The 21,033-nt window shown below is 36.7% G+C and overlaps 3 protein-coding genes across 3 annotated transcripts in view; all 3 read left to right on the forward strand.

Moving 5' to 3' along the window:
* Positions 1–858, forward strand: part of LOC131362813 (C-type lectin domain family 6 member A-like) — a 28,712-nt gene extending 27,854 nt beyond the window's left edge. Inside the window, exons 6-8 of the mRNA XM_058405108.1 lie at positions 156–310; positions 431–543; positions 696–858. Of these exons, the coding sequence (XP_058261091.1) occupies positions 156–310; positions 431–543; positions 696–858 (431 nt within the window). The remainder of the gene's footprint in view (positions 1–155; positions 311–430; positions 544–695) is intronic.
* Positions 859–4,416: 3,558 nt separating this feature from the next.
* Positions 4,417–10,903, forward strand: LOC131362448 (CD209 antigen-like protein E). Its single transcript, XM_058404454.1, has 10 exons — positions 4,417–4,486; positions 4,596–4,658; positions 5,360–5,428; positions 5,537–5,623; positions 5,826–5,915; positions 7,843–7,914; positions 8,664–8,788; positions 8,906–9,018; positions 9,119–9,205; positions 10,828–10,903. The coding sequence occupies exons 1-10, from the start codon at positions 4,417–4,419 to the stop codon at positions 10,901–10,903; spliced, it is 852 nt and encodes a 283-aa protein (XP_058260437.1).
* A 1,831-nt stretch (positions 10,904–12,734) lies between these two features.
* Positions 12,735–20,836, forward strand: LOC131362497 (asialoglycoprotein receptor 2-like). Its single transcript, XM_058404510.1, has 7 exons — positions 12,735–12,864; positions 14,018–14,137; positions 14,315–14,404; positions 14,591–14,662; positions 19,403–19,557; positions 19,681–19,793; positions 19,941–20,836. The coding sequence occupies exons 1-7, from the start codon at positions 12,810–12,812 to the stop codon at positions 20,101–20,103; spliced, it is 768 nt and encodes a 255-aa protein (XP_058260493.1). The 5' UTR covers positions 12,735–12,809; the 3' UTR covers positions 20,104–20,836.
* Positions 20,837–21,033: the final 197 nt, after the last annotated feature.

Raw genomic sequence — 21,033 nt, forward strand, 5'->3', positions numbered from 1 at the left:
CATCATGAATGTCTGGAATATATTAGTTATGATAATGTTATAGCTATATGAACAAAAATAGCCAAAGCCATGCCATGCTATATATAGTATGCATACATGTTCTCCATAGTCTGATTTTATAGCTGATTTTTTCTTCATCCCATCTTGGAAAAAAGCAAATCAAAACAAGGGACAATGTGAGAAAGGATGGAAGTCTCTTGGTTTAAAGTATTACTACTTCTCCTGTTTTAAACTGAACTGGACACAGAGTCGAGATTACTGTGTGGAGACGGGAGGCCATCTGGTCATAATAACCAGCCAAACTGAACAGGTTTGTGTAGAGCTTCTTCTCTTTTCAGTTTATTAGATAAAATTTAATTAATGGTCTCTGTTCCACTTGCATTGGTTACAGATGTAATTTATGTGTGATGTATGTCGTTTTTTACATTAGGATTTTGTAGCTTCACAAATCAGAGAAACACACTGGATTGGCTTGAATGACTTGGAGACTGAGGGACAGTGGATGTGGGTCAACAACCAGCCCTTAAAGGAGACGGGTGTAATGTAAGAACTGTGTTTATTCACACAGTCTATGAACTTATTTTCATGTTCCTTTTTAAAGATCTACAAAGCTCCAGCAAAATATAATATTTTTTGTATAAAATGAATTTATTGTTTAGCAAACTCATTACAGATTTTATGTCTTATGTATGAAGGTTCTGGTACAGCGCTCCAGAGGGACCAAATGAGCCTGATAACTGGAAAATTCAGGACCCTTCTGGAGAGAACTGTGCTGCTCTGGGGGATGAAAATGGTAACATAAATAAATGGTTTGATGCGTCTTGTAGTAAGAAAAAACAGTGCATCTGTGAAAAGTAAAAGATTTCTTTTTTCACTTCTGCTTGCAAATGCTTGTCTTTCAGAATAGAGGACAATTTTTGGTTGTTGTCTATGAACATTTGCTATTATAAAACAGCTGAAGTCAAGTTTACCTTTGGTTTAAGTTTTAACTTGTACACAACCATGTACACAATTTATATACAAGGTAATCTTTTACAGGATGCATTAGGTTTCCCTTTAGCCACATTATAAAATGTTTTTTTTTTAGCTTTTCTTAATTACCTGATCATTAGAAGAAGAAGTATGAGAGATAATGGCTATATAATGGTTATATAGCTTTTCTGTCAAATTGTACTGGAAGGATAAAGTGTGTACAGTTTATGTTAGCTGAAACTAGGGCCATGTCCACACGTAGCTGGGTATTTTTAAAAACATGTGGCCTTTCGTCCACATACAAACGCAGTTTGAGGTCGTTGAAAACTGAGCTTTTGGAAAACTCCTGCCAAAGTGAGGATTTTCCAAAACTCAGTGGTGTTGTGTGGACAGGGTAAACAGAGACTTTGACAAATTTACATCATTGTCTGTCTCCTTGATTTGACTTCAACTTTGTTCATGGAGATATTTTGTGCAATAGCAGACTTACATAAACTAGTGAGTGTTAACGTTGCTTACTGGACTTTTTACATGCGTGCACATACACATGCAGTTAATCACACATTACGTTAATGAACAGAGGTGCCAGAATGTAATACGAAGCTCACTGCTGCTGCATACAAAACTCCGACAACACATACCCTGCAGAGAGCAATGGCGGTTTTGGACGAGACCCGGTTATTCTAAAATAAAATTTTTACATGTCAAGGGCATCGCTTTCCTGTGACGCGCCATTGTTGTTAAACTACTGGATAAACTACTGATGTTTTGTCTAGGCTTCTGATTGGCTAGGCATGCTCCTGACAGAACTTAACAGGGCGTTTTCGTTTTCATGTGGACAAAGATGTTTTTTAACACGTAGGTTGTGTGGACAGAATTAAAAAAAACGAAGTAGAAAAATCTTTGTTTTAAAAAATACCCAGCTACGTGTGGACATGGCTTAGATGTGACATTAAGTTGCTTTGAATAAACAATTAATAAAAGTGTACTTGTTTGGGGGGAAAACAGCTTTCTTATATCTCAAATGTCATTAGTTAAAATTTCCATCTGCTCATCTTCTCTGCAAAACTGTAAATCAATTCAGAGCACCAACAATGTTACAAAATAAAATACTCCTACATGTGTTTCAGTTGATCATGGTGTTAAGACCCAGTCTAGGGTTATTCCACATACAGTAACCAACTTTCCTTTAAAATGGGACCAAAAATGAAAGACACACAAAAGGTTTCTACAGAAAAGTGTTGGTATATTGTAAACCAGGCAAAAGTATATACAAAACTGTACTACAGTGTGACTTCAGGGTGGGCCAAAGCTAAAATAATAAACAAAAAAAAATATTTCTGGAGATTCCTTCTTCAAATAAATATCAGTAAAACTACTATCTCCCTAATACATAAAAACAAAGAGAAAAGGAACCCGCCTCCAAAAGAAATGGCAGCCACACCCCTACTGACAGTAAACTGAGTAATACAATATGTACATTGATTAGATTATACAGAAGTCAGAAAAGGGAAAAACAAGCTCAGAGTCAAGAAAACATGCACAAGTCAAAACTCTATAATAATCACAAGCTAACAACCAATCCTAACAAAAGCCACAAAAAACACTTCTACCTGAACCCTCCTCCTCCTCCTCCTCCTCCTCCTCCTCATCATCATCACTTCTCCTCTTGTTCCTTAAATATAATATGCTCACCAATAGTGACATCATCATGGGGAGACAGGATCAAGGCAGGTTAAGGCAGGCCGGAAATTTGGGAACCAGACCTGTACACAAAACATGGCACAAAAACACACACAACACAATAGAGACACACAAAATATCATGAGTTGTAAAAAGGTATAAATACTGGGGGCTGTAACAGCTAGTTCTTATTATTTGGAAGCTACGCCTCTGACACTGTTATTGCACAGTAGATCAGTATCTCACTTCCTTTCTGATTATAAATAATGTTTATTACAAAATTTACAGGTATAACAGATTTAAGACTGTAATGTGAAGCAGATGTTAAAATATGTGTATTAAAAAAACGCACATTAAATATGTACATTAAATGTTACATATAACATCATCGGTCTAAGCTGATAAAAAGTTGCTGTAACACGGCTCTGGGCTGCGTGGACCTGAAAGCAATGTCAGATTTTTAGGAAACCTTTTATAAAAGCATCCTAGATGGAAGCAGTGGGACCTATCCACTATCAGACATATTGCATATGATATATTTAATGATCTCATTCAAGTATTATTAAACTAATCTAATATATATTGGGTTTGCATATTTCTTTATTCTGTAACTGCGTGATTTTTATTATATTATGCTAATTGTGGCTAATTACTGTGGTTAAAATGCTGTTATTGTGGTTAAAGAGTTAAAATTAGACTTGATTCCAGGAGATTTTTTAAAAAAAATCTTAATATATCTTTTTTACATGAATGCTTTTTTGTTTGACTGTAGAAAATAAGTATTGTGCAGAATGACAATGAAATCTGTAAAATTATAGAAAAAGAGAGTGTGTACAGTATAGAGGAGTGGGATGGTTGCAATAGAGAGAGAGAGAGAGAGAGAGAGAGAGAGAGAGAGAGCAACGGGCCTCTGACACTACATTATGATTTGTATTCTTTGCCCCATGCTTGTTCATTCAGTCGAGGCTGTTGCATCGGAATTAGCCTTACGGTGAATTAGCCTTACCCCCACTGTTTTCAGTAAAATTATGAGGTGACCAAAACTTACAGGGTCTGTAAAGTGGTCTTTATTTATTTTAACATCTGCAATGTATTTTTTACAACATTCAAAACCTATTCCCCAGTTGATGTCTTTTTCTATTATCGACTAAGCTCTGGAAATAGAACACAGTGTCTTCTACCCTGAAGACTTTCCTATAAGAGTACACTTATTTATTCTTTATTCAAAGCCGATTGGAGCTGTCATCTTAGAATGAAAAAAATAATTTCTTTACATAATTTATTTCTCTGTAAATGAATTTAACCCTGACTATTCTTCTTCAACAGATCACAATAAAGTGGCCTCATATGAGATATTAAGTGAGCAGAATGCTAATGTCACTGCAACAGTGATGACCTGAGAACACAAAGCCAAGGGTTAAGTGGTTTCAAGAGCTTCCTGTTTCCATTAATAGTTTGCAGTGGCTGTAATGTGTATTTTTATTAAAACGTTTTGTGCTTCTTATTTTTTGTAACTACCACTCTTTATTTTCTGATTTATTATCATCATCTACAACCTCCCTTTTTTTAAAATCAGAAATTCTTCTCTTTTGCTTTAGAGATGGTGCAGCATCAGCAAGTTCAGGAAGAAGAAACTAACACAAATGACTTCTGCTTGCTAGTGTGAACTGAAGGTGAGACCTAGAGACCTAGAGAATTTATTTCATGCTAGCAAGCCAGTCACTCATTTCAAGTGTTGTGAAGCAATAAAATAGTTTGGAAATGCAAGCCGTCTATGAAGATTTTGAACTGGACAAAATGGACAGTAGGGAAAACTATCATTCCCCAAAAGGTAGATATCTGAAATGTTTATGCTTTGAAAATATTTAAATACATGCAGTTTCATATCATTTACATGAACAAATAATGTAAATGACCTGGTTTTTACTGCTCATTATCAGAAACAGAGGACGATATTTATGTGAATATGGAAGACTGCCACCCAAAGCTAAAAAAATGCTCAGGTATGTATTTGTTTGATGATTATCTACTGCTACTTAGAAGCACTAGTGAGATTGGGAAATGACAACAAAAAAAATCACTTATATTACAGATGACAGTCTTTCTAAATAGATGGTAGTTAAAAATGTAATTCTCCAACAGACAGAAATCTGAACAGCGGCTCTAAATGATGAAAACTATAATAATCAGACACAGAGGATGATGTTTATGTGAATATGCAGGATGGAATATCATTACACTGATTATCTCCAGATGTCCTGTGTAAATGTGGTAGAACCTGCCAGAAGTTTTTAATAGTTTCTTTCATTCTTATATACTTATTTACTTATTTACCTACTTACATGCTTACTAAGGCCGCACAGAGTAACCAAATCAGGATTCAAGGTATGATGTCTTTAGAATGGGACCAGGAATAATGGACAAACAAAAGTTTTCCACAAAAAAGTGTTGGTATATTGTAAGACAGTCAAGTCTACATACACAGCTGTACTACAACCTTCACAACAACTTCAGGACAGTCAAAGGCTAAAATAATACATTTTAAAAAAGTTCTAACTATAACAGTTCCTGGTATCATAGAGTTCAGGTTAAGATTGTAATGTACGGAATAAGAAATGGGAAGACATCTGCAACTGCTATATTTTATTTGTATAAAATATATGTGATCAGGCATCATAAATTACAAGGAATTTTAAACTGTTAGGACCACAAGCAGTGGATGATGTCTATGTGAACACACAGCAGCTGCATCCAAAGACCAAAACATGCACAGGTATGTGTTTCCTTGATCTTTATACTGACTTTCTTACTTCTACTTATATAGCTTATTAGCTAAAATATGTTTAATAAATGGATAACAAATTTTATGTTTAATATTTAGCTTCATCTGGTTGCAAAGTGGTCATATTTGCTCTTGGTCTTCTACTGCTTGGAGCTTTAGCATCACTCTGTGCTGTAGGGATCTTGTGTGAGTATTGCTTAGTATCTTCAGCAAATTACAATAAATAAAAAAGTTTGATGGTTAAGTGAGAAGTATTGCTTTTACCTCCCATTTAGACTAGAAACATATAATACATTACAATAGAATGTTTATGTAACTTCGGTGCTTGGCTCCTAGAAACGTTTTTATTCATCTGTGTAACTTTAGCCCTGGTGTTCCTGTTCAACAGATCACAGTAAAGTTGTTTCCACTGAGATATTAAGGGAGAGACATGACAATGCTACAGCCAAACTGATGGGGCTAAAATACAAAGCCACTGGTAAGGTGTTTCTGAGGTTTTCCTGTTTGCTTCAGCAGCTTGCTGTTGGTCTTCAGCTTGATACAAAATTCTCTATACGTGTTTTAGCAACTTCAAATTTCATTTGTCACATACACAATTAAACACAGTACAACATGTTGAATAGCTTCTTCCCTCAGGCAATCAGGTATCTCAACAGATAACTGAACTGAGCTGGACAAGGACACACACACACGGACACACACACACACACACACAACCGAGATCTGATCTCAACAAAGAACTGAACTGAGCTGGACACACACACAAACACACACACACACACAACCAAGATCTGATCTCAACAAAGAACTGAACTGAGCTGGACACACACACAAACACACACACACACACACAACCAAGATCTGATCTCAACAGAGAACTGAACTGAGCTGGACACACACACAAACACACACACACACACACAACCGAGATCTGATCTCAACAAAGAACTGAACTGAGCTGGACACACACACAAACACACACACACAACCGAGATCTGATCTCAACAAAGAACTGAACTGAGCTGGACACAAACACACACACACACACACAACCAAGATCTGATCTCAACAGAGAACTGAACTGAGCTGGACACACACACAAACACACACACACACACACACACAACCGAGATCTGATCTCAACAAAGAACTGAACTGAGCTGGACACACACACAAACACACACACACACACACAACCGAGATCTGATCTCAACAAAGAACTGAACTGAGCTGGACACACACACAAACACACACACACACACAACCGAGATCTGATCTCAACAAAGAACTGAACTGAGCTGGACACACACACAAACACACACACACACACACAACCGAGATCTGATCTCAGCAGAGAAACTGAACTGTGCTGGACACGGACACACACACACACACACACACACGCACAAAAACTGAGAACTGTGTTCCCAACGAGAACTGAACTGTGCTGGACACAGACACACTCACACAACTGAGAACTGCTCTCAACAGAGAACTATATTGTGCTGGACACACACACAAAACAAAAATTGTCCTTTTTACATGCATATGTCACTTTACATTACACTTTATATTGATCCTGTTTACATGTTAAATTTAATATTTGCATTCACTGTCAACACTATTCTTTTGCACAGAGTTGGTCTATACTGTATGTTGTTTGTCTGCACTGTCTTGTCATCCTGTGCACTTCTGTTGTATGTCTAGTTTTTACTAAAGATTGCACTTTAAGTATAGTTTAACTTTATCTCTATATTTAGTTCTATGTTTGTCTGCGTCACTGTACTTTGCCTTTGTTATGTGTAGCACCTTTGGTCTAGGAGGAACGTTGTTTCATTTCACTGTGTACTGCATCAGGTATATATGGTTCAAGTGACAATAAAGCTTCTTTGACTTTGACTTTGACTTTGACATGGTATAAAAAACGATTTGAATGTCTGTGATATTAAAATATAATAAAAAAAATAGCTACACTTAAATAATAAATCTTTACAAAATCTTTATTAAGTCTTTAATAAAAATAGAATCAGCTTTACAAGCTAAATATACGCCACCTAGTGTTATATTGTGGGTGTTACAGTTTAAGAAAGAATCAGAATTTTGAGTGTGATTGAACTATGCTCATTAACTTCTTTAAGATCAGACACATCACATATGATATTGAATAAAAAGGGTAAAGTATCAGAAGTCTAGTCTTTTAGACTGGTTTACTTGAATCCTTCAAAAAGTCATTTTGCATCAGCAGCACTTCTCTTTTGTTTTAGAGACAGAAAGATTGTATGAAGAACTGAAGATGAAGCATCATGAGTTTGTCTCTGCATGCAGTAGTAAGTTTATCCGTTTTGTTTACTCCCATCAAAAGAAAAAAAAAACTTTTGCATCAAAATATTTTTGTTTTGTTTTAGAAACAAAACAACTGAAAGAAATGTTGAAGGCGAAATATCAGCAAGTTCATGAACGTCTCTCTGCATGCAGTGGTAAGGCCTTGTCCTGTTAGTGCACCCACAGGGGGCATGGAAGTAGTTGTTTTAAGTCTTAATGCATGTGTGTGATCTTGCATGTTAGGAAGGTGCTATATGAATGGAACATTATTATTATTATTACTATTATTAATATTATTATTATTATAAACTCATGTATGAAACTATTTAGTGTATTGAGTATGTGTAACAGAAGGGAGATGCCACATGACGCGGGGCTCGACCCGGATGTCATTGATTGTTTCTATCGCCCTCATTACACAGCATCAGACCCACACGTGGGTTAAAAACCGGGCACGGTTATTAGCATAAAACAAAACACAACATGACTTGATCATGGGTACGTGGGTTATGAAAACATGACTGCTACATGGATACCTGGAGTTACAATGGCATCACATCGTACCTCACATACACAAAACAATGTGTGGCATAAGACAGATATAAAAGGGCTGGTGTATATAGGACAAAACATTAGGGTAAATGGGACATGGCTTGAAAGCGGAACAATAGGAAGGGCATGACACAACACACGTGAGGAATACACAAACAAAAAGCAAGGCTATGATTAAACACCTGCAATCACCCCCTCTTGTGGTCTGGTAGGGAACTGTCCTAGTAGCTCCTGACAGTATGTTTTAAGTGGAAACAGGATGTTTCACATAACACTACTGTGTGTGTGTGTGTGTGTGTGTGTTTAACTGTTCTTGGAAAAGCAAAACAAACCTGTGCACTTTGTGAGGAAGGATGGAAGTCTCTTGGTTTAAAGTGTTACTACTTCTCCACTGATAAATTGAACTGGACACAGAGTCAAGATTACTGTGTGGAGAAAGGAGGCCACCTGGTCATTATAACCAACCAACCTGAACAGGCGAGTAGAGCAAGTAGAGCTTCTCTTTCCAGTTTTTCAGATAAAATGTAATTATTGGCCTTTATTCCACTTGTGTTGGTTACAGCTGTAAGCTATGTGTGATTTTGTCTACAATAGAATTTTGTAGTTTCACAAATCAGAGAAACACACTGGATTGGCTTGAATGACTTGGAGACTGAGGGACAGTGGATGTGGGTGAACAACAAGACCTTAAACGAGACGCGTGTAACGTAAGAACCGTATTCACTTAGACTACAGTTTTTATTTTCCTTTTAAATATCTACATTGCTCCAGCAATGCACAACCATGTACTTTTTTTAATTTATAAAGGTACTGGTATAGTGCTCCAGGGAGACCAGATGAGCCTGATAACTGGAAAGTGGAGGACCCTGCTGGAGAGAACTGTGCTGCTCTGGGGAACACCTCTCTCTGCAACTGGATCCTGGATTTCCTGACTGGGAGACCTCAGTCAGTCCGGATCGGGAGCAGTATCTCCAGCACCACCACACTGAGCACTGGAGCACCTCAGGGCTGTGTGCTCAGTCCATTGCTGTTCACTCTGCTGACTCACGACTGTGCAGCAATGCACAGCTCCAACCACATCGTCAAGTTCGCTGATGACACGACCGTGGTGGGTCTCATCAGCAAGAACGACGAGTCAGCATACAGAGAGGAGGTGCAACATCTAACAGCCTGGTGCAGAGCCAACAACCTCTCCCTGAACGTCGACAAGACTAAAGAGATGGTTGTTGACTTCAGGAGAGCACAGTGTGACCATTCTCCGCTGTTCATCGATGGCTCCTCTGTGGAGATCGTCAAGAGCATCAAATTCCTTGGTGTCCATCTGGCGGAGAACTTCACCTGGTCACTCAACACCAGCTCCATCACCAAGAAAGCCCAGCAGCGCCTCTACTTCCTGAGGAGGCTGAGGAAAGCCCATATCCCTTCCCCCATCCTGAATGTGTTCTACAGAGGGACCATCGAGAGTGTCCTGAGCAGCTGCATCACTGCCTGGTTTGGGAACTGCACCGTCTCAGATCGCAAGACCCTTCAGCGGATAGTGAGGACAGCTGAGAAGATCATCGGAGTCTCTCTCCCCTCTATCACAGACATTTACACCGCACGCTGCATCCGCAAAGCCATCAGCATTGTGGCTGACCCCACACACCCCTCACACACACTCTTCACCCTCCTGCCATCTGGAAAGAGGTACCGGAGCATTCGGGCCCTCACAACCAGACTGTGTAACAGTTTCTTTCCTCAAGCCATTAGGCTCCTCAACACCCGGGACTGAACTGTTCTACACTCTCACACACACTCTCACTCAGGACTGAACTGTTCTACACTCTCACACACACTCTCACTCAGGACTGAACTGTTCTACACTCTCACACACACTCTCACTCAGGACTGAACTGTTCTACACTCTCTCACACACACACACACTCTCACTCAGGACTGAACTGTATACTAACTCTCTGTCTCTCTCACACACAGATACACACACTCTCTCTTGACTGTGTGGACGCACACACACACACACATAATTTATACTGTTCATTACTTACTGCACTACCTCTACCTGTCATCCGCTGCTATAGTTATACTTATGTTTATTTCTATTTGCATTACCTCAACCGCTGCTGTGTATTTTTGCACAATATTTTTGCACAATACTTTTTTTCTACATCATTTCACTTTATCTATTTTATTTCACTTACATTCCAGTACACGTTCTTTTATTTCCTTTCAGCGCTAAGTGTCCTGTGTTCTTTTGTGTTGTCTTTATTGTATTTATTGTCTTTTTTGCACTGTCTTGTCTATGCTCTGTTTGCACCTAGCTGCACACTGTGCACTTTACGTGGCTAAGACAAACTTCTGTCCTAGCTCTGTGGTGTTGTTTGTTGTTTTGTATTGTACTAGTAGTTGTATGTTTATGTAGCACCAGGTCCTGGAGAAACGTTGTTTCATTTCACTATGTACTGCGCCAGCTGTATGTGGTTGAAATGACAATAAAAGCTTCTTGAATCTTGAATCTTGAATGATGGCAGTAGCCCAAATAAATGGTTTGATGCTTCTTGTCGTAAGCAGAAACAATTCATCTGTGAAAAATAAAATACTGATCTTTCACTCACGTTTGTATAAATAGCAGCTTTACATTTACATGCATGGTAACCACTTTTTGGACTACAGTGAATCTTTTACATACTCTGTATTATTTTACACAAGGCCATTTCATGTGACATGAATCTGAGTTGTTGCTGCAATTAAGGGTAGTGTTTTTATGTTAACAAGCACGGGCGCTAAAGGTGTTCCACGTGCTTAGATCTATGTCACGTTTGTCTATTCTAAAATTTTCTGATTTCATATTGATTTGTATTATTATTTAAGTTGATGAACACCGTTCTTCCAAAATACAGTCCCTCTTTTTAATGTATAATTAACAATCAATATAGCTAAACAGAGCAATTTGTCATTCATCTGTATGTATTAATGCTATGAATACTTACTGATAATTGAGTAGTATGGATTTTATGTTAGCTAAAACTGGATGTGATTTTAGGTTGCTTTGAATAGCCATTAAGAAACATTTATGAAATAATAAACATTCAATTGCCTTGAAAATATAATGTGTATTTTTTTGTTTTACTATGTCTGCATTCCAGTTCCAGTCTAGGCATATTGGGATAAGGAGGGTAACAGAGGATGGGTAATAAGACACATTTTGTTCACACATTCATAAGAAGATCCTTATACTGCAGTATTTGATGCAGAATTGGATTTGAATGATCAGCTGCAATAAGGCAATAACGTGTTGGTCAGGTTAAAACAGCACATGACTCTTTAACCTGAACATCACTGCAGCTGTTCATTTTTTAAAAGATTGACCACTAGATGCTAGTAATGATGCACATCTGAATTTTGGACATTCTGCAATATAGAATTTATATTATTTTGCCCTCACTTTACCCAGATTTATTGTTATTTTGCTCTATATGGGCAATTTTAAATTTGTCACTGTTTTATTTTATTCTATTTTAATTTATTTTAAGATACCTTGGCAATACTAAAGACTAACAATTATGCCAATAAAGTACTCAGAATTTGAAACTTAGACAGACAGGCAGACAGACAGACAGACAGACAGACAGGCAGACAGGCAGACAGCATGTGGCGCCTTTCAATTAAGCTTTTCTTGTGGAGGGTAGGGGTTTGGGAGGGCTGATCAAAAGCAAACTCAGAGTTCACTTATCATTCTGTCTCCAATCCCATGTAAACTTGCTGGGTTCCACCTAGTATTTATATAAGTGGTGACAATCTACTACAGTTCACCAGGAGAGGGGATTTTTTTTTTTCATTTAAAAATCTAAATCGCAGTGCAAGCTTTAATATCACACAACATATCCGATATATTTAATGATCGCATTCAAGTTTACTATCTTATATTATATATTATATATTACTAATCTAATATAATATTGTGTTTGCTTGTTTTGTTATTCTATAAATGTGTGACTGTTTTTTTTTTTTTTCATTTGTTTAATAAATTTTAAAATCACTTTAAAAACAAAACAAAACAAATAGTTTAATGTAACCTTTTTAAATGAACGCACTTACAGGGTTGACTAAAATTACAGGGTCCGTAAAGTGATCTTTATTTGTTTTAATGTCTACAAGCTATTTTTTTATAACATTCAACTTATTCCCTTTTCAGTTGCTGTCAGTGTATTGTCGAGTAACACCAGGATCTAGATAACAATAAAATACAATATTTGAGTTTTGTGCTTCGTATTTTCTGTAACTGCCCTCTTTTCTGGTGTACTCCATCCTCATCTAAAATTATTCTGAATTTATTCCGTAAAAACCGAATGACGAACTGAAGGTGCAGCATCAGCAATTTCAGGAAGAAAAAAACAACACGAATGACTTAAATTGACTTCATACTAGCAAGCAGAAGTCACTCATTTCATGTGTTGTGAAGCTATAGTAAGGTTCAGAAGTGCAAGCCATCTATGAAGATATGAGTTTTGAACTGGGCAAAATGGACACTAGTGAAATTTATCATTCTCTATCAGGTAGATATATGAAATGTTTATACATTTAAAAATATAAAAATACATTTTTGATGGTTATCTTTGATAATGTTTAAATCAACCAAATAACGTTTATGAATTTTTTACAAATAATCTCCACCAAATAACGAGAAAATTCGTTTGTTTTTTTTTTGTTCTTTCCTTCCTTCCTTCCTTCCTTCCTTCCTTCCGTTCTTCTTTCCTTTAGAGTGTTTCGACTCAGTCTAGGGTTAGGTCGCACAGCTCAAGTAACCAGCTTTTTATTAGTAAGTTAAAATGACCTGATTCCAGGCGATTTTTTTAAAAAAAAGTTTAATATAGCTCGGGATTCAAAGAAATTATATCTTTATGATGGTAGAACGAACGACAGACACACAAAAGGGCAGAAAAAAAACGACTGGTATATTGTAAAACAGGCAAATGCATCTACAAATCTGTCTAACTGGGACTTCAGGGTGGAGCAAAGGTAAAATAATACATTTTAAATAGTTCTAATATATTTTATTTTATATCTTCCTTCCCAAGAAGAGTTAGGAGTTATGGAGTTAGGGAAGTAAAAAAAAAATAGTTTTCACTTCCCTAATTCCATAACACAGAAAAACAGAGAAAATGAACCTACCTCCCAGAGAAATGGCAGCCACATTGCTGGTAAATGAGTGATACCATACGTACAGTGATTAATATATAAAGAGAATAATTTATGCAAACATTAAGTCGGAGAGGGGAAAAACAAGCTTGAAGTCAAAATCATAACAGAAAACTCATAAGATAATATGCCTATTATTTGTATTCCTATTATCCTATAATAAATAAATATTATTATTATATGTAATATAATATTATTATAAATATATGATGTATGATGGAAATAGTATAAAAGTCTTTACATCTCTTTTTTTGTATTATGAAGTAATACTCTGAACACATTCCCAAAACAGAAAACTGATTTATGTAATATTCCATTAATGTTACATACATGTTTAATTGTAGTAATCAATACCCTACAAATCAGTTGTGAAATATCAGCTAGTTTTAAGCCTTGGCGGTTGGGACAATCCTGAAGCTGTGCAGGGCAACAGGTCTGCAGGCCTCGAGTCAGAAACTGACTTTATCTATAGGAAAAAGATGTATGAAATAACTAAAGTTTTTCTCACAGATATTTCTGCTTACACTGAACTGAAAGACAAGAAGAAACCAGGAAAGATCTTGACATCTGCTGTTGGTCTCATCCTAATACTTAGTGCTTTATTAGCACTCTGTGCTGTAGGGATTCTTTGTAAGTATTGCGTTTATCATTTTTAAATTCTTTTTCTTGTCAAAAAAACACAATAAAGTGTTTCATTTAATACATCATGTGAGCCAAATTCATCCTAGCATGAAAAACATACATTTCTTTACTTTATCTATTATAAATGCAGTTAGAAATTTAACCCAGGGTATTCTTCTTCAACAGATCATAATAAAGTGGTCTCATATGACATATTAAGTGAGCAATATGCTAATGTTACTGCAACATTGATGACCCATGAACACAAAGCCAAGGGTAAGCGGTTCTCAGAGGTTCCTTTTTCCTTTAATAGTTTGCATTGTATATGTGGATTAAAAACTCGACAGTGTTCTGCTTCTTATTTTCTAATAGTAATTCTTGTAATTGACACTATTATTTTTTTCTGGTTTATTCTTATCATCTAAAAACACTTGCATCAGAAAATATTCTTTTTTGCCTTAGAGACTGAAAAACTGCATGAAGCACTGAAGGTGGAGCTTCAGCAAGTTCAGCAAGATCTGGCAGCATGCAGTGGTAAGATTCCCTCATCATGACATAGATAGATAGATAGATAGATAGATAGATAGATAGATAGATAGATAGATAGATAGATAGATAGATAGATAGATAGATAGATAGATAGATAGATAGATAGATAGATAGATAGATAGATAGATAGATTTTTTTTAAATGTAGTCAAATCCATCATCAGCCAGTGAGAACAGAAAAAAAATCCAAGCAGTTGAAGTTATTGTATTGTAATATTAAAAATATTAAAAGCTTCTTGATTTGATTTGATTTGACTAAATACATTATATGATGTCAAATTAACTTGTAATAACATTTTGGTCCAAGTTATATAATTCATTTATTATAGCAATAACAACAAGGCATTAGAAAAATCTTCAATAGGTAATTGTCAGTTAAGGATTGCTAAAACAGATGCAAATACAGAATGAATTGGTAGACAAATCTGAAACAGTGTCCAGAAATGTAATCCAAGAATAGGTAGAAGTCAGGCAATTAGCAACCATCAAAAGTTGGTGACTGTCAGTGTGAGGTCTGTGATTGTAGGCAGGGAGTAAAAAACAGCCCTGGATTTTCTCACAAATAGGTCCCACCACAACTACAAACAGCTGCTACTATCTCACAATACAGCAGTCAATGTATCACATTAATGGCAAATAACATCACAAAACCCATGATGACTGAAATAATTTTATTACTGTATGAATTAAAATATGGAGTCTCTACATTGCCCTTTAGTGTGTGATTGCGTGAGTGAATGAGTGTGTGTGTGTGTGTGTGTGCCCTGTGATGGGTTGGCACTCTGTCTAAAGTTTATCCTGTCTTGATGCCCGATGACACCTGAGATAGGCACAGGCTCCTCATGACCCGAGGATAGATCGGATAAGCGTTACGGACAATGAAAAAAAATGAATGAAAATACTTGAAATCTACATAAAAAGAGCAGAAAACAAAAATGTATATTTGACATAATGATATACATAAGCCTAGAATCTAGAAACCTGAAACAACAGAACTATTCTACAATTTGAGTATTCATAAGTGTGTGTGTGTGTGTGTGTGTGTGTGTCTATGCCATCTGTGTTTCTGTGTGTCTGCATTTAAGGTTTGGTGGAATTAAAAGCCTCTTCAACAGGTCACTTTTCTCAGCAACTCGGTCTATGACAGTTTCACTGTCAAGGAAAATGAGAATGTCTTTCTCTGTGGCCATGAGCATAAATGCTTACAAGTGTTCCTGGGAATTAGCGCTCTTAAGGCAATTATTGATGAATTTTAAGATGGACAAACGTCTCTCACAAGCTACCAGAGTCAGCAGAAATGTGTATGTCATTCCAATTTTGTGATAGGTATCAGTCAGGAGGTTGTACCTTGTGAGGAGCTGATAGCTACAGGTTGGAGAGTTTTTACAGGCCTTGCAGGTGCTATTTTGTATTTCTCCCTCCTCCCATTCACCAGAATTATCCTCTGCTGTCCTGACCTTGTACTCTTCAAGTACAGAAGTCTTGGCCACTGGACTGCAAGGCACTTTAACTCATTTTGCAAATGGTCAAGAGTTGCCCTGTTGTCAAATTTGAGCAAGCATTTACACAGTTCAGTGCAGAATCAGGCAAGCCTGATGAAGAAAATCCAGGATAGCCAAGTCTGCATAGAGGAAACCATGAGTTAAAAAGCATCAATGGATGCTCTCTGTGGCTGTGTTTATGATCTGGTTATGTACCTTGGCTTCATAAGCATTGTTTGCATCTATAAAGCTCTCATTACTTGCCATTTCACCAGGCTTCTTCTTTCTTTTGCATTTCTCTGCAAGTGTTTCCTCCTCTTCAAGTTCACATTCCTCTTCAGACATGAGTTCTGCATTTGCCCACTTAACAAAATTATCTGTAGCTATCTTCACAGACGCAAAATCTCTATTAATGTTCTTTAGAGCATCTTGAGTGCTTAGAACCATTCGGTGAGCAGATAAGATGTCAATACCATTCGTCTGTAAGTATTTTGACAGTGGTGTTGTGACTTCAAAAATTCTGAGGAAAAGCTGATCAAAATTGTCTCATACCTCATTAAAGCCTCTAAAAGCACTCTGCTTTGACACATTGTTGTTTTGTGATTTCACTGGCCTTTAAGGGTTTTCAGTGTCTTCAGCACATCAGTTTAGACACACCAAGGACCCAAAGATCCTCTTCAGTGCAGCATATTTCTCCAATAATGAAAAGGCGCTTGTGCCGACTTCCCTGCTCCTACACATTCATCCTTTGGTATGAGTCACAAAAGAAGATGGCAATATCATTAACTAATGAGAAGAGGGACCAACTGGAAATGGCCACTTCTGTTGTGTCAGCCAGAACTACGTTTAGGACATGTGCATAACACCACACATGCACTTGATTTGGTGCTTTGGAAGACAGCAAGTTGGAAAAACCTCTGTATTTGCCTTGCATATTTGATGCACCATCGGTGGCATTACTGATGTAGTTACTGATTTCCAAATTGGATTTTTCCATCACATTTGTGAGCATCTGAACAAAATATTGCCCATTGGATGCTTCACACTTCACCATTGCAAATTGCCTTTTCTGGACTGTGTCTTTGATGAACAATAGAGCACTGCTCATGAGATGTAATGTCTTGGATTGTGTCAATCTGCACAGAATACATCCCAGCTTCAGTAACTTCTTTCGCAATGGTTTCCTGAATAAGCTGCTGCACTGTAGAAATAACCTTGTTGACTGTTGTTTTTGACAAAAATGTCAGAAGAGATCTTTGAACTTTGTTTTGTGTCTGATGCATCTTCTTATTTTTCTCTATGCACTCTGTGAGATGTTCCTTCATGCACACATCATATTTTCCAAGTAAAACGAACAACTCTAAAAAGTTCCCATGATCAATGCTGTTGTCCTCCAGGGTGTAAGCAGCTTCAGACTGTGTCCCTCTGTAGCTACAGTAAGTCCTCTCTTGCCAATAAGCTTCACTATATCAACAACATGTTCAAACACCTGCCGTCTCTTCTGTATATCTCTGTAGGATGCTATTTGGGGACCATGTAGCAAACTGGCTATATCAGCTTTTGATGCTCTTAAAAATAGGCTTCTGCACAAACTCCGTAAATGTTGCTCCTTTCATGGTCCTCTACTCTTTGGCTGATATGCTTCCAGTCCTGCATCCCACTTATGAAGGGACTACTTTCATTTGGCTTGGCAAATGTTAAACACACTGAACAATACAATGTATGATTCTCCTCACAGTATATGATTGGTGCCATCTTTACTATTGAATACTCTCTGCAGAGACAAATTTTTAGTTTTTGTTAAGAATGGTAAGAGAAACATTTCTCGAGCATGTGACTGTCTGACTTTGGACTTTGGAAATATTGAGAGCAATCATTTCAGATATTATATGTATTACTATATATTCTTCTATAGCCTAATCTTATAACATTTTCAATGTTATGGAAAGCAAACACATTGTTTAGGTTTATTTTCAAACAAAATTGTTTGTGTGATGTTATCTCAACCTTGGGGAGAATTACAGCCTATGTTAGGGAATAATTTAGGGAATAATTTAATACACATTCATGGAAAAATCTATTAAATATATTAAAATGCAAGTCAGTGATTCAGATCACTGCTGTTTAGGCCAGCAGAGAAGGCCTTGATGGCCCTGATGGCCCACCACTGCTATAATGAGAGAGGAAGGCAAAGGTAACCTGATGTAACTGTCCTGACAAGTGACTCACCAGAACCACTGGCTCAGGAGCAACTGCTGCTCTCTCTCCCTCATCAGGCTCAATATTAGGGGTATTGATGCCTGCAGTTGCATTGCTGCCTGCAGCACCACAGCCAAACATCTCCTTTATTTTTTTTGCATTTTGTAGCATCGGTATCTAAGGACTTCACTTTTTTCTTCTTTTAGCTTCTACCAACTGCCTTTATCTTTACACTTCTTGCTTGCCATCATGAGCCCACTTTCCTTTGCGTCAATTTCAGTTTATTATAAGCAAAAAAAGATTGCACTGGCACCCCCTTTTGTCACCCATCAATGTCACTTAATCTGACACTTTTTCATTGATGATGAACCAGCCAGGCCGTTCTGGGCTTCTCCAGAAAGTCCAGATTGCCAGTCCACCCCTTGGTTGTAGGGGTGTGTAATCTTGGGCAGCCATGTTTGTAGGCTGTAGTGTGTTCTGGGAAATGCAGTTGTTGGTGAGTGAGGGAGTTAACTTGAGAGTAAAAAGCAACACAAAGGTAAAACATATAATGTAATTATTTCTGTAGGAGCATAACACAGAATCATCTATAGTATAATATGAATATAGAACATTAATTGATAAATTGTAGCAGCTCTATGTTTCCCTATCTATCTTTCACTCCTGCATATTAAGAGCATAAAAACACAATGTAATGCACATGAAATCCATCAATGCATCGTTGAACCAAAGCTGTTGGGTGTTTCATGCATCTAATAAAACCCTGCACTTTTTCTCTCTCTAATTATTGTAGCCATTAACCATGATAAACTGGGACATCTTGAGGAAAAAAATATAAATATTTGTACTATCTTTATGCTTATTTTGGTATAGCAAAATATCATATTAATGCATCTAGAACATGTGGAATATATTACTCATGATAATGTTATAGCTATATGAAGAAAAATAGCCAAAGCAAAGCCATGCTATATACAGTATGCATAAATGTTCTCTATTGTCTGATTACCTAACTGATTTTTTCTTCATCTCATCCTGGAAAAAAGCAAATCAAAACCAGGGACAATGTGAGAAAGGATGGAAGTCTCTTGGTTTAAAGTGTTACTACTTCACCACTGTTGAACTCAACTGGGCACAGAGTCGAGATTATTGTGTGAAGAAAGGAGGCCACCTGGTGATTATAACCAGCCAAACTGAACAGGTTTGTAGGATTGTAGAGCTTCTCTTTCCAGTCTTTCAAATAAAATGTAATTATTGGTCTCTATTCCACTTGCAGTGGTTAAAGGTATTAGCTATGTATGATGTATGTTGTTTTCTACATTAGGATTTTGTAGTTTCTCAAATTAGAAAAACACACTGGATTGGCTTGCATGACTTGGAGACTGAGGGACAGTGGATGTGGGTGAACAACCAGCCCTTAAACGAGACGGGTGTAACGTAAGAACTGTGTTCACTCATACAGTTTGTAAACTCATTTTACTGTTCTTTTCAAAGATCTGCTATGCTCAAGCAATGCATATACAAATTGTTCCATGAAATTAATAAATTGTTTAATAAACTAATTACAGTCTTTATTCTATGAAGGTTCTGGTATAGCGCTCCAGGGAGACCAGATGAGCCTGATAACTGGAAAGAGGAGGACACTGCTGGAGAGAACTGTGCTGCTCTGGGTCATGAGTTTGGTGAGACAGATAAATGGTTTGATGCTTCGTGTCGTAATTTGAAACAATTCATCTGTGAAAAATAAAATACCACTTTTTCACTCACATTTGTGTAAATATCAGCTTTACATTTTACATTCATATCACTTTTTGGAGAAGAGCAAATCTTTTACATACTCTGTAATATTTTACATATTTCCACATGCTCAGATCTACTGCCTTTTAACCTTTATTTTAACAGTTGTCAAAAAATCTAAAAGATATCGTAAAGATCAAAGAAAGAGTGTATACAGTATACCTACAGTATACCGTAAACTATATACAGGTTATACATACAACTCTTCATACATTGTAGCAGAAAAAAATGCCAACTTATTGACAACTTCAGTTATTTCATTTTTTAATTCCACTTCAATGATTAAAGTGCTATTGCTAAGCAGTTAGCTCCTTGGCTAGCGTAGCTACATAATAATAATTGAGATCCATAGGCGTTGGTGTTTTTTCAAAACCATGCTACAAACATGTATTTCTATTCTAAAGTTTTCTTTTTTCATACTCATTTTTTCATACTCATTATTATTATCATCATCATCATTATTATTATTAATAGAGAACATCATTCTCCAAAAATATATTCATTATTTTTAATTTATAAATAACCCAATATTGTTTAACAGATCGATAGGTTCTCCTTTAATTTGTGTTTCTTTTGTATGTACTAATGCTATGAATATTTAATGATAATTGAGTAGTGTGCATTTTATGTTAGCTAAAACTGAATGTAATGTTAAGTTGCATATATGAATGAATAAAAATGTAGATGGCTTGAAAATGTGTGTTTTTCGTTTTACTATGTCAGCAGTCCAGTTCCAGTTTCAGTGTAGGCATATTGGGTTAAGGAGGGTAACAGAGGATGGGTAATAATGGTTTTGTTCACCCTTTCATAAGAACAGCCTTACACTTCAGTATTTGATGCAGTATTGGATTTGATTGAGCAGCTGAAATAAGGCAATAAC

This window comes from Hemibagrus wyckioides, linkage group LG12, assembly GCF_019097595.1.
Source record: "Hemibagrus wyckioides isolate EC202008001 linkage group LG12, SWU_Hwy_1.0, whole genome shotgun sequence".
Classification (NCBI taxonomy): Eukaryota; Metazoa; Chordata; class Actinopteri; order Siluriformes; family Bagridae; genus Hemibagrus; species Hemibagrus wyckioides.